The sequence below is a fragment of the Fundulus heteroclitus genome, chromosome 7 (assembly GCF_011125445.2).
Source record: "Fundulus heteroclitus isolate FHET01 chromosome 7, MU-UCD_Fhet_4.1, whole genome shotgun sequence".
NCBI classification, from domain to species: domain Eukaryota; kingdom Metazoa; phylum Chordata; class Actinopteri; order Cyprinodontiformes; family Fundulidae; genus Fundulus; species Fundulus heteroclitus.
Genome location: NC_046367.1, coordinates 23,132,698 through 23,145,778, shown reverse-complemented (window position 1 = coordinate 23,145,778; position 13,081 = coordinate 23,132,698). Strand labels below are relative to the sequence as shown.

The 13,081-nt window shown below is 41.0% G+C and overlaps 2 protein-coding genes and 1 long non-coding RNA gene across 4 annotated transcripts; 1 reads left to right on the top strand and 2 right to left on the bottom strand.

The window, feature by feature from the left end:
• Window positions 1-236: 236 nt before the first annotated feature.
• On the bottom strand, window positions 237-1,367 carry LOC105938273 (ribosyldihydronicotinamide dehydrogenase [quinone]-like; the record flags this gene model as incomplete). Its single annotated transcript, NM_001309960.2, is given in 5 exon segments — window positions 237-577; window positions 655-756; window positions 825-938; window positions 1,008-1,138; window positions 1,203-1,367. Coding segments are annotated over 5 exon segments (830 nt in total), but the record flags the coding sequence as incomplete, so codon positions are not given.
• Window positions 1,368-5,968: 4,601 nt separating this feature from the next.
• On the bottom strand, window positions 5,969-7,252 carry LOC105938272 (ribosyldihydronicotinamide dehydrogenase [quinone]). Of its 2 annotated transcripts, XM_036139214.1 has the most exons (6): window positions 7,203-7,252; window positions 6,941-7,105; window positions 6,744-6,874; window positions 6,561-6,674; window positions 6,392-6,493; window positions 5,969-6,314 (listed from the first exon to the last, which is right to left on the bottom strand). In XM_036139214.1, exons 1-6 carry the CDS (start codon window positions 7,204-7,206, stop codon window positions 6,018-6,020), a joined length of 813 nt encoding a protein of 270 aa, XP_035995107.1. In that variant the 5' UTR covers window positions 7,207-7,252; the 3' UTR covers window positions 5,969-6,017. The 2 variants fall into 2 exon arrangements, with proteins under 2 accessions (XP_035995107.1, XP_035995106.1); XM_036139213.1 differs by having other exon boundaries at window positions 6,561-6,874.
• Window positions 7,253-12,597: 5,345 nt separating this feature from the next.
• On the top strand, window positions 12,598-13,081 carry LOC118563611. Its single transcript, XR_004931302.1, has 2 exons — window positions 12,598-12,780; window positions 12,987-13,081. It is a non-coding gene; the product is annotated as an uncharacterized LOC118563611 (long non-coding RNA).

Below are 13,081 nucleotides of genomic sequence, written 5' to 3'. Positions count from 1 at the left end.
CTTGACCAATAATATATAAAACCCATGTTTGCTGTTAAGACAAAGCAGCCAAACAGACTCCAAGCCACCTCTGCAGTGCCAGGATGGGTTTGTGCTAAAGGTTCATTTAGACAAGAGTCATGGAATCCACTACACGACCAATAGAATACTTCTACTGGTTAAGGACTCTACAGCTAAAGTGGATATGTAAGCTGTCACCATGATAAGTGCAGTCAGTAACCCAACATACACAGAAGTCAGAATAACCAGCTTTTATTGATCACAAAAGCTCAGAGCAACAGCCACATCCATTCTTCATCTGGCTGTGAGGGGGCAGTGGCTTGTTCAGGTGGATGCCCACCGTCAGCCCAAACTCCTTGCTGGCATGTTTCTCCTGGACCTCAGGCTTCAACTGGAAAGCCTTATCGTCAAAGCAGTCCAAGGAAATGAAGGACAGGGGCTTTTCCTCCAGCAGGCCTTGCAGTCGTGTGCGCCAGCTCTCCAGCATGCTCTTGCGATCTTCAGCCACAGCAGAAGAAGGAGCCCAGAAGATCTGAGGGGCCAGAACCTGGAAGCCACAGTAGTGCAGGATGCCGTTCTGCAGGGAAGAGGGAGTCATTGTAATATTTCCTGTTCATGTCTGATTTACTGCATCCAGATGAGGTTCTACATTACCTGTAGTGGCCACAGTGTAACATTCATGTCTCCATTAATACCAGTTGGGCTGAACATGGATTCTAGAGACCCAGTGGTGAAGGACAGCATGGCTTTCTTGTCCTGAAAGAATTAAACTGCTTTAAAGGACAAGATTCTTGGATACCATTAAAACCTCGTTGAACCCTTACCTTGAAGATCCCCTGGCTGTAGCGCTTCTCTTGAGAAAAGGCAAAGCCATTGGTGAGCACCCGGTCAATCCAGCCCTTCAGGATGGCAGGAACACTGAACCAGTACATGGGGAACTGCAGAGGGGGACTACTGTTAGTACAACATGGAGCACTTAAGAATAAGTCACTGATATCCAGCAGTACCTGAAAGATGATGAGGTCTGCCTCAGTCAGCTTAGATTGCTCCTCCATGATGTCAGCTGACAGTTTTCCCTGCTCCCATGCTAGTTTGCTCTCCTCCAGATAACAGAAGTTCTCAGCATTCTTCACTTCTCCTGTGCAGCAAAGGTTTGTCAGACATGAGCAATCATCCTGCTAAATATTTGAATAGCTTTATACCTTTGATGTCCTCAGCTGTAGCAGTGGCTTTAAAGCCCATGGCATACAGGTCAGAGACATCCACTGTGCAGCCCTGAGCAGTCAGAACCTCCACAGCAGCATTTTTGGCTGCAGCATTGAAGGATCCAGAGCTCTGGTGAGCGTACACGATCAACACTTTCTTTGCTGCAAAGACAGGAAAGAGCAGATTTAGCACCAAAACAGACAACATTTAAAATTATTTACATAAGCTTGATAAACGAGCCCAGCAGAGATTAAAAATTGACTTTCTAAAGTACATTTAGAGAGAACAGAAACAATGTTACCCATTTTGTTTCTTTGCACCAGCCCCTCAATCATGTACAATCAACTTTTAAAAAGCAGGAACAGAAGAACTTCATTATACATAGAACCTGTCTGCTGCTTTTATACACCTGAACTCTTTGGGCTCTGGCTGATCCAGGTGTTGTTAATCAGCAATCATCGGCCCCCTCAGGTGATGGAAATAAGGGGAAAATGCATCTTGTGTTTATAGAAAGTTTACATTTTTTACTGTGGACAAATCAAGAGTTGGCTTTTTTCTGTATTTATTTTTTTATGTGATTTGTTTTATTATGTTGATTTGGTTTGGTCATTTTTATTTGCACTCAGTACCAGTTGGTGGGGTAATGCACCATTTGGTTGTTTGCCAACCACCAATAAAATTCCACAAAGAAGAAGAAGAAGAAGAAATAAAAAGAGTTTAGATCTTTTTTGGAAAACATAAATACCACTAGGTTCACTATATTCTACCTCGAGTGAACCTTAGTGTTGAGGGTAGATCATGGGAGAGGGTAAAATAAGTTGATGTTTCTTGGTGTATGTTTTGATTGCAAGCTAAATTGTCGTAAGCAGATCAGAAATGTTACAATTTTGCCCAAAAAGGACTCACAAATAGGTCTATGGTTTTCCTTTCATACTACTACTGCTACTTTATTTATAAAGCTCTTTAAAACCACAGTAGCTGTGACAAAGAGCTGTACAGACAATAATTAATAAACATTTAAAATGGAAAAAAAAAAAAAGATTACAATGGAAATATAAAGGCAATAACACGTGTTAAAAGCCAAGGAATAAGAAATATGTCTTAAGGTGAGTTTTAAAACTAGACAATAAAGGGGCACTTCTAATATGGAAGAGCAAAGCGTTCCATAACGGAGCAGCAACACTAAAAGCTCTGTCTCCTTTTAGCTTAAGTCTAGATCTCGGTCGGTACCTCCAGGAGCAGCTGATCAGCTGCCCTGAGGAAACGAGCAGGAGAGTATGGGTGAAGCAGCTCAGAGAGGTAAGATGGGGCAAGACCATGTAAACTTTTAAAAACAAATAAAATAATCTTAAAAAGAACTCTAAAATGCACAGGAAGCCAGTGAAGGGAAGCCAGGATAGGGGCGATGTGCTCCCTCTGTAGAGAGTATTACAATAATCAAGTTGTAATAAAGGCATGAATTACTGTTTTGAAATGTTGTTTTAAGGGAATCGGCTTTATCTTTGCCAGCTACTTAAGGTCATAAAAACGGGACTTGACCACAGCTCCAACCTGGCGATCTAGTTTAAGATCACTGTCTATTTTAAAACCCAAGTTTGAAATGGTCTGCCTTAAGTAATGTGCCAAGGGGCACAAATCAACAAAAGATGGTTCACAACAGCTACTGGGACAAAACACCATCACCTCTGTTTTCTTGTCATTTAAAGTTAAAAAATTTAAAGCCATCCACACCTTAATGTCTTCAAAACACAATAGTAAGGGCTTGATCGAAAATTTTCGAAAAAAAAAGGCTCCTTTTTTTCAGTGCAAGCATATTTGACTGTCGTCAGCATAAAAATGAAAGGAGATCCGATGTTTTCTAAGTATTGAACCCAAAGCAAATAAAGAGAAAGTGCAATGGACCAAGGACTGAGCCCTGAGGAACCCCATAATGCAGAGAAGTGGATGAGGATTCAAAATCAGCTATTTTTACATACATGGTTCTGTCTGACAAATAAAACCTAAACCATTTTAGTACAGCACCACTAAAACCAAGTTGTGTCTGTAAACAAGATAATAAAATATTGTGGTCCACTGTATCAACGGCATGCAAGGAAAACAAGAACAAAATTCACCCAAATCATTTGCCCTGAATATGTCATTAAAACTCATTGAAATAGACTCTGTATTATGCTGAGTTTTAAAACCTGTTATCTTACATAACAGCACCATTTGCCATAACATAACCCAGTTTTGTTCAAAATACTACAGTTTTTCATTTGACTTGTGACACTCATATTGGCAGGAAAAAAATCGGGTCAAAGGTGACTTCCAAAAGAAATTTGCTTTGTCTGTTATGGGAAGTTTCATGCCAAATTCTGAACTGAATGATAGAAAGCTTAAGGTAAGTTTATTTATACAGCGCTTTTCAGTAACAAGCAGATTCAAAGTGCTGTACATGAACAGGAAAACGTTACAGAAATATGAAAAACAAAAGAATAAGCTAAATAAATCCTTGACTAGACTTCTTTCACACATTAACATACAGAAAGACTTTGCTTGTTTCTTATTAATATAAACAAATATATTCTTGGGGATTTCTGATCTAAAGTAATTTTGTCCACCCTTTCCAAAGCTACAACTGGAATAACTTATTTTGTTTCATTGTTTCACTGGAACGAGCTTCACCACAAAGTATTCTAAGAAAGGTGAAGGTTGAGGTCTCTGATCTGACACTACAGCTAAAACAGAAAGCAGCATAGTAAGGGAAGAAAGCACAGTAGAGGCGGTGTGTGTGTATGTCTGACTGTGTGTTTTAGTGTAATCATGTGTGTACCGTCCCAGATAACAGCCATAGTCTGATATGTTATCAGGCAGTCCAGAGCGCTCTGTTGAAGGTCACAGATGTCACAGAGCATCTTGTTTACATAAGATTCGACTGGACTCATAACACCGAAGCCCTGGACAAGAAGGGCCAGAGCCGCCTCCACCTCTTGAGGAGGCTGAGGTCCTTTGGAGTGAGCAGGCCCCTGCTTAAGACCTTCTATGACTCTGTGGTGGCCCCAGCCCTCCTCTACGCTATCGTCTGCTGGGCCCCAGGCAGCACAGAGCGGGACAGAAAGAGGCTGAACAAGCTGGTGAGGAAGGCCACTTCTGTCCTGGGCTGCACTCTGGACTCGGTGGAGGATGTTGTCCAAGCTTAAATCCATCATGGACAACACCTTTCACCCCCTGCACCAGACTGTAGAGGAGCTGAGCAGCTCCTTTAGTGACAAACATACACCCTGTGTGTAAAAAGGAGTGCTACCGCAAGTCATTCATTCCTGCTGCTACCAGATTATACAATGCCACTGCGCTATAACCTGGTGTAATAACACTGCAATAACTGTGCAATAACTATTTGATAACCTGTGCAATAATTCTATGAGAGCCTTTACCTATTTGAGTTATCTCACTTATTTTATTTATTCAAGAAACCACACTGTTTACCTGCCACCGCTTGAATGTATATAAATCACCTTAAATCTCTTTATTCCTTCCCCATCCACTGTATATATATGGATGCACTGTAAATACTCTATGCACCTTTTCCTCCTTTGTGCACCTTCTGTTGCTTATAAGAGCCGATGTCACAAGTAAAGTTCTCCATTGTGAAGTCAATAAAGTTCTCATCTTATCCACACAAAAAAATAAGATTGCAGGGGAGCCAGTTTGGATAGCATTTGTTATGGACAGGCAGACATTGTTTTTCTGTCGGCCTTAAAGTCTCACTAGTACATCTCAATGGTGGTTCCAAAACAGCCACAATTGTGGTCATTCTGCCAAATACGGTCCAGCTTCCAAGATTGTTCCCATTTTACCAGCAAGTTCAGAAAAAGAGCTGGCCTGCAGTTCTGCTTACACAGCATTTCAGTCCGAGTGGTGGTAGCAGCCATATCCCTCACATAGTTCAGCCAGCCTTGACATGGGCCAAAACAGCTGCGTATGTTTTCACGATACTCCACGAACCCGCCAACTGCAATCATAAATCCAAATTGGGACACATATTCAACATCAACTGACAAAATGCTCCTCTCACTGTGTCCAGCTGGGCACAGGGGCCCCTCCTTCATCCAGTCTTCTTGAGAAAATGTGATCAATTGCATCAAGTCCAGCTGACCAGATCCATAATTTATGTAAAAAGACACTCAAAAAGAATTTGATAGGGATATGCAACAGAGAGAAAAGAATCTGCCTTCACCAAGAAGAACTGGTATCCTAATACCCAAAATACACATTTATGCCAACAGGTGAGGAATTCACCATTTCAGAGATAACCAAGTGTTTAAGTTGGGGGGGGGGGGGCATCACTTTGCTAAACCCTCAAGCAGAAAGATTTGAAAAGCTACAATCACTCCAGTTTAAACGTATGGTTTGCATATTCCTTCCAGGTTGAGAATTTTACTTTTTTCAAGTGTAAAAAAAAAAAAAAAAATATTGTAGTGGTGCTCTTGGCACACCTCAGGTTATCCAGGCTCAAGTCCCCCCCCCCCCCCAAATCTAGTAAAACTGATGATCATGAACTAAACAGTCTGAGCTACCACTATTTACAGTTAGTCAGCATTACAGGCCATTTCCATGGTTGACAGGCAAACTTCAGCCAATAAGCATAACATATTGTAGATATACATCTACAATATAAAAAGTTATGCCAATGTTCGCTTTAGCATACCAGGCAGGGTCCTTCCAAGCTAACATTTTTAAAAATACAGATCTTAGTCTTTCCCAAGAAAGAAAATTCATCTTCAGAACAGGCCAGCTTTTATTGATCACAAAAAGGTAAGAGCAGCATGTCAGCAGCCAGCCTTCATCTGGCTGTGAGGGGGCAGCGGCTTGTTCAGGTGGATGCCCACAGTCAGCCCAAACTCCTTGCTGGCATGTTTCTCCTGGACCTCAGGCTTCAACTGGAAAGCCTTATCGTCAAAGCAGTCCAAGGAAATGAAGGACAGGGGCTTTTCCTCCAGCAGGCCTTGCAGTCGTGTGCGCCAGCTCTCCAGCATGCTCTTGCGATCTTCAGCCACAGCAGAAGAAGGAGCCCAGAAGATCTGAGGGGCCAGAACCTGGAAGCCACAGTAGTGCAGGATGCCGTTCTGCAGGGAAGAGGGAGTCATTGTAATATTTCCTGTTCATGTCTGATTTACTGCATCCAGATGAGGTTCTACATTACCTGTAGTGGCCACAGTGTAACATTCATGTCTCCATTAATACCAGTTGGGCTGAACATGGATTCTAGAGACCCAGTGGTGAAGGACAGCATGGCTTTCTTGTCCTGAAAGAAATAAACTGGTTAAAACATAAGATTCTTGGATACCATTAAAACCTTGTTGAACTCTTACCTTGAAGATCCCCTGGCTGTAGCGCTTCTCTTGAGAAAAGGCAAAGCCATTGGTGAGCACCCGGTCAATCCAGCCCTTCAGGATGGCAGGAACACTGAACCAGTACATGGGGAACTGCAGAGGGGGACTACTGTTAGTACAACATGGAGCACTTAAGAATAAGTCACTGATGTCCAGCAGTACCTGAAAGATGATGAGGTCTGCCTCAGTCAGCTTAGATTGCTCCTCCATGATGTCAGCTGACAGTTTTCCCTGCTCCCATGCTAGTTTGCTCTCCTCCAGATAACAGAAGTTCTCAGCATTCTTCACTTCTCCTGTGCAGCAAAGGTTTGTCAGACATGACCAATCATCCTGCTAAATATTTGAATAGCTCATTCTACCTTTGATGTCCTCAGCTGTAGCAGTGGCTTTAAAGCCCATGGCATACAGGTCAGAGACATCCACTGTGCAGCCCTGAGCAGTCAGAACCTCCACAGCAGCATTTTTGGCTGCAGCATTGAAGGATCCAGAGCTCTGGTGAGCGTACACGATCAACACTTTCTTTGCTGCCAAGACAGGAAAACCAGTTTGTGACATCATCTCATAATTGTAGCACTAGCACTTAAAAAAAACAAAACAATATAAATAACAGCCACCTCTTACCCATTCTGAAAAAAAAGAACTTAGATGTAATCGCTCCCAAAACAACAGAAACACACCACTGCCCACCTTTAGGCTGTGCTCAGCTGTTTTTTATACACGGCTTTAGCCTAAACACAGTCAGGTGCTGACAATTAACAATTATCCTCTTGGTTCAGTCAGCCCCAGTATCAGAGGGAGATTTCAGATTTCCAATAGAATTTGAAAGCTGAACAAGATGTAACTTCTCTATATCGGAACAACATTACAGTCTATTTACGCATTTCTCTGTCTTAAACCACTGACATTATGTCTCCTAAATATTGTTTTTTGTTTTTTTCATCATATTTCAATGAGCTAGACATTGTGCAACTATGCGCACAGATTAGATAGTTGCAGAGATACGTTTGAAAAGCAATTTAAGCTGATTATGACTGCAAGCATGTAATATACGATATATGGTGACCAGGAATGTTGTAAAAGGTGAACAATGGCGCCATCACGTGGCCACAAGGGAAGTTAGTTCCTGCAACGCTATGTTCTTGTTGAGGTCTGCTGTTCTCCAACTGTACCATTGTTGGAACCTGGGCTGGTGGTACAGACTGTAGGAGCAAGGAACAACTGCAGGTGGCTCTTTATGATGGTATCCATTTGCCTCATAAGTCGACATTTGGATCTGTGAATTGCATCAAACTGGACCGTGAACCCATTTGTAACCTTTTAAACCAGTAGGATGTCCTCATTTCTGTATTCAGTCATTAAAATAAGTTAGCAATATGCCAATCTATCACTTTTTAATGACAGTGGCATCATGTTCAGCATTGGAGGTTGTTATGGTTGTGAAAGATTTATTAAGATGTATATCATCCCAAGCAGGAATAAACTCTTTTTTTATTTTTTCCTTCGGCAATCACTAAGTTACACATCCAGCCATATTTGATTTGACTCTTGGTTTGGTGATCAAACGTCCAGCTTTTTCTCTCCGGATATCAACCTCAACGGGCCTTTTTGCCAATTTCAAATTTAAAGATGCTTCCGGATAAAACTGGAACTGGAACCCATTATCAAACTTCTTCCTTCAACCAATCACACTGTGCCAAATGCATGAGAACAGTTGTTAGTTGTCTTATTTATTCATTTTTTGCTAAATTTCTCCTTATTTTGTTAAAGTTGACGTAGCACGGTAAAGTGAAAGTCTAAGTGGTCTTGCAGCTACTATTGTTTGAAAAATCTCTGTAAAGATGGTGTTTTTGATTTGTTGTTGTTGCTGTTGTAACTGGTTACAATCTTTTTTTATTATTATTTATTTAGATGGTGGTTGTTGGAACGTGTAGTATTTACAGAGGTGGTGCTGGAGCTCTTCCACTGGTTTGGTAGTTTTTTTTCACCTGTCCCCAGTTCCTGATCTTGGGAGTAGAAAATGCTCTGCTGAGCTTTCAATAAATAGTATATTAACAGGCTCATCTTGCTAATCTTGCTGACATGCTGAGGATGTGAGCTTTGAATCGTGCGCCTTGCAGCAGGGAAACATCCAAGACACGCAGGACAGGGACTTCCAAGGAGAAAGTCGGGGACCGCATTATATGAAAATATATGTAAAAGTGCATGGCAACAATGCCATTTTAAAGTCCAGTTTTCCTTTTCGTGTTCTTACCATTAGATGGCGCAAAGGCACACGTGCTGTTTAATGCCAAGGTCTTGATTTAATGCTGTTTATGGCCTAATCACTGCTTCCATTCACAGTGAGTTATAGCCATCCAGATGTTGAGACGTCAGTTCGAGCTGCGCCCTGATGGGAAATAATCACTGCAGAGATGCAAATAGCAACCTTTAAAAGATTAATGTGGCTGATCCAATCACCGGAATGACCGTTAAGTAAACAGAGATGCAGGATTTACTGCGAGCCTTTTGGCCCACTGTCAGCAGGGCCGCCTGGCAGCGATGCAAACTGGCAGGTGTTAGACTCCTCAGGAGAAGAGTGAAGACGGACTAATATCTAATTGTCTATTTGTTGTTAAGCTTCATTAGTTCCTTGTTTTCCAGCTGTAACTGGACTTCACCTTTATTTCCACCTTCACTACTTAAAATGTACAAAAGCTGTTTGTTTTGTCTTTATTGGAACCATGTTAACTATCTTTAAAGTTTTTTTATTTCTTTTGAATTACCTCTTTTAATGTCCATTTCCAAGGGTTTGTTACTCTTCTCTGATTAATGTCTTTGATTTTGTGCGATGACCTTCAGTGTCCTGAAGGCACCTAAAAATAAAATGCATTTTTACTCTCATATTGAGGATACAATTCCCAATTGCAGGAGCCAAAAACTAATAAGAAAAGACTGTCTACGCTTCAGCCCACTGAATTTTGTAATTTGGCCAACATGAATTCTTGGTTTAGCCGTCACAGTGGCTTTCCAAAAACGATTAATATTGTGGGTTTTTTCTCACCTAAATCTCAGACGATTTCACTCATATAAAAAATGTTATGTGTCCAAGGTCAGTAATAAAGTCCAAATTAAATCCTAGTTCTTAAAGAATGCAGCCCCAGCTCAGTATACTATTCAAAGTTGGTGAAAGGAAAAGATTTCTATTTAAGGAAACCCAGCTGATTGCAATAAGTCACTGACTTGTATCAATACCTCACACTGAGCATGCATGTAACGTTAGCGGGAAGGAATGTGATGTTCTCCGCTTTATTGCCGGAGGCCAACACACCAACTGAACTAAACAATTTGTCTTTCAGAGGCTCTGATCTAAAGACAACTTGTGTCTAGTCTGAATTAAGTAACAAGTTGAAAATGTAAAGTAATTCTGTTTTTAAATAAATAAGAGTACATAGTTTTTTAGACTTGAAATAAATTTGAAATAGGTTGTCTAATGCCAGAGCATTTTTTACAATGACCATATAACATCTTTGAAACTGTAGATGGCACTGAGATGAATGTCTGCTCCCTTGTTCTGTCCTTTAAAGTCTTTATAAGGAACAACCTTTGTTAAAAACATTTCCTTGATCTCTCTGATGTCAAAGCACAATACTACAAAACTATTACCAGATCTTTTACATCAAAAGATCTTTGTTTTAAACATCGGATCCATTTAGATTTATCAAGGAGTCAAACATCAGTGCTGCAGATGTATTTGATAAATTACTATACACAAAAATTAAAAAATGAACTAAAGATACCAGCTTGGAAGGTGTAGTAAAACTGAGGTTGAGCAGCAAAAAACTTTGGCATCATTTGCCCACATTAAGAGTTTCAAAACGTTTCAGTTTATAAATTTCCATTTTATTCCAGACCTTTTTGCTTTTTCCTGAAGACAAATTAAAAAGTACAGTTTTGTTTGAACTGCTGTTAAGATTGTTAACTAGTTTTCTGCCATTTGTAACCTTAAATTGTGGCTCGGCTTTTAAAGCATCTAATTTCAGTACGAAACTAGATCTCATACCCTCACCGCTCTGGATGATAATTTACTCAGTGCGTCATTGATGAGGCTTTCTTGAGCCCAAAGCCCTGCAGGCAACATTAAGAAATGGTCACTGAACTGCGACAGTGGCTAACAAAGAAACTGCCTTTGCATTGTTAATCGAGCCGAGGACTGAGAAACCTTGTGCATGCCTATGTGATGCCACAGCAAAGGAATGTACTGATAACAGCTGAACACCTACATGCATCTTTTTTTTAACTTTTCAGTGTTTTCTGGAATTGGCTGAGCACTTGGAGGTAATCCCCATGTCATACTGCGGCAAAGCTGCCGTGCAGCTCATTAGTATACAAAGATATGTGGCTTTAAGTAAAAATAATAAGTTGAGTATCCTTTCTCAGATGTCATGGCTCTTCAACTGAGCAGGGATGCCCAAGCATAGCATATTGTAGATACACATCTACAATATAAAAAGTTATGCCAATGTTCACTTTAGCATATCAGACAGGGCCCTTCCAAGCTAAAATTTTAAAGATACAGATCTTAGTCTTTCCCAAGAAAGAAATTTCAGCTTCAGAACAGGCCAGCTTTTATTGATCACAAAAAGGTAAGAGCAGCATGTCAGCCAGCCTTCATCTGGCTGTGAGGGGGCAGTGGCTTGTTCAGGTGGATGCCCACCGTCAGCCCAAACTCCTTGCTGGCATGTTTCTCCTGGACCTCAGGCTTCAACTGGAAAGCCTTATCGTCAAAGCAGTCCAAGGAAATGAAGGACAGGGGCTTTTCCTCCAGCAGGCCTTGCAGTCGTGTGCGCAAGCTCTCCAGCATGCTCTTGCGATCTTCAGCCACAGCAGAAGAAGGAGCCCAGAAGATCTGAGGGGCCAGAACCTGGAAGCCACAGTAGTGCAGGATGCCGTTCTGCAGGGAAGAGGGAGTCATTGTAATATTTCCTGTTCATGTCTGATTTACTGCATCCAGATGAGGTTCTACATTACCTGTAGTGGCCACAGTGTAACGTTCATGTCTCCATTAATACCAGTTGGGCTGAACATGGATTCTAGAGACCCAGTGGTGAAGGACAGCATGGCTTTCTTGTCCTGAAAGAAATAAACTGGTTAAAAAAAAAAAAACACAAGATTCTTGGATACCATTAAAACCTCGTTGAACCCTTACCTTGAAGATTCCCTGGCTGTAGCGCTTCTCTTCAGAAAAGGCAAAGCCATTGGTGAGCACCCGGTCAATCCAGCCCTTCAGGATGGCAGGAACACTGAACCAGTACATGGGGAACTGCAGAGGGGGACTACTGTTAGTACAACATGGAGCACTTAAGAATAAGTCACTGATGTCCAGCAGTACCTGAAAGAGGATGAGGTCTGCCTCAGTCAGCTTAGATTGCTCCTCCATGATGTCAGCTGACAGTTTTCCCTGCTCCCATGCTAGTTTGCTCTCCTCCAGATAACAGAAGTTCTCAGCATTCTTCACTTCTCCTGTGCAGCAAAGGTTTGTTAGACATGAACATTCATCCTGCTAAATATTTGAATAGCTCATTTCTACCTTTGATGTCCTCAGCTGTAGCAGTGGCTTTAAAGCCCATGGCATACAGGTCAGAGACGTCCACTGTGCAGCCCTGAGCAGTCAGAACCTCCACAGCAGCATTTTTGGCTGCAGCATTGAAGGATCCAGAGCTCTGGTGAGCGTACACGATCAACACTTTCTTTGCTGCCATGACAGGAAAACCAGTTTGTGACACAATCTCATAATTGTAGCACTAGCACTTAAAAAAAACAAACAATATAAATAACAGCCACCTCTTACCCATTCTGAACAAAGAACTTAGATGTAATTGCTCCCAAAACAACAGAAACACACCACTACCTACCTTCAGGCTGTGCTCAGCTGTTTTTTATACACGGCTTTAGCCTAAACACAGTCAGGTGCTGACAATTAACAATTATCCTGTAAAGAAATGGAGGAATGGCAAAAAATATGAAATGAAAAGATAGAACTGGTAGATGGCTGTACAGTATTCAAAGAAAAGTTGGTGCAATGAGGAGAACAGGACGAAATAGAAAGGAGGAAACAGTAATATCTAGGTTGCGTTTTGGACATACAAGGTTAAACAGTAATTTATTTAAAATAGGAAAACATCGAAATGGAAGTTGTGATTTTTGTGGTCAAGAAGAGACGGTAAAACATGTTTTGTTGTTCTGTACAAAATATTCTGTTGAGAGAAGGAAATTAGTTAGTCGGTTACAAGAAAATAAAGTACAGTTAAATTTACAAGATATTTTAGGAAAAATTTCTACTTCTAAAGATATAAGTTATTTAATTAATTATCTCAAGAAAACTAAATTGATAGAAAAGATATAAGTTGTTTTTTGTTTTGCTTTGAGGGGGGTGTTTAAAGTTAGCGTCCCGATCCACACTCCATTCCAGTAGATGGCGGTAATGCACATCTAAAAGTTGCTTGCCAACCGCCATAAAAAAA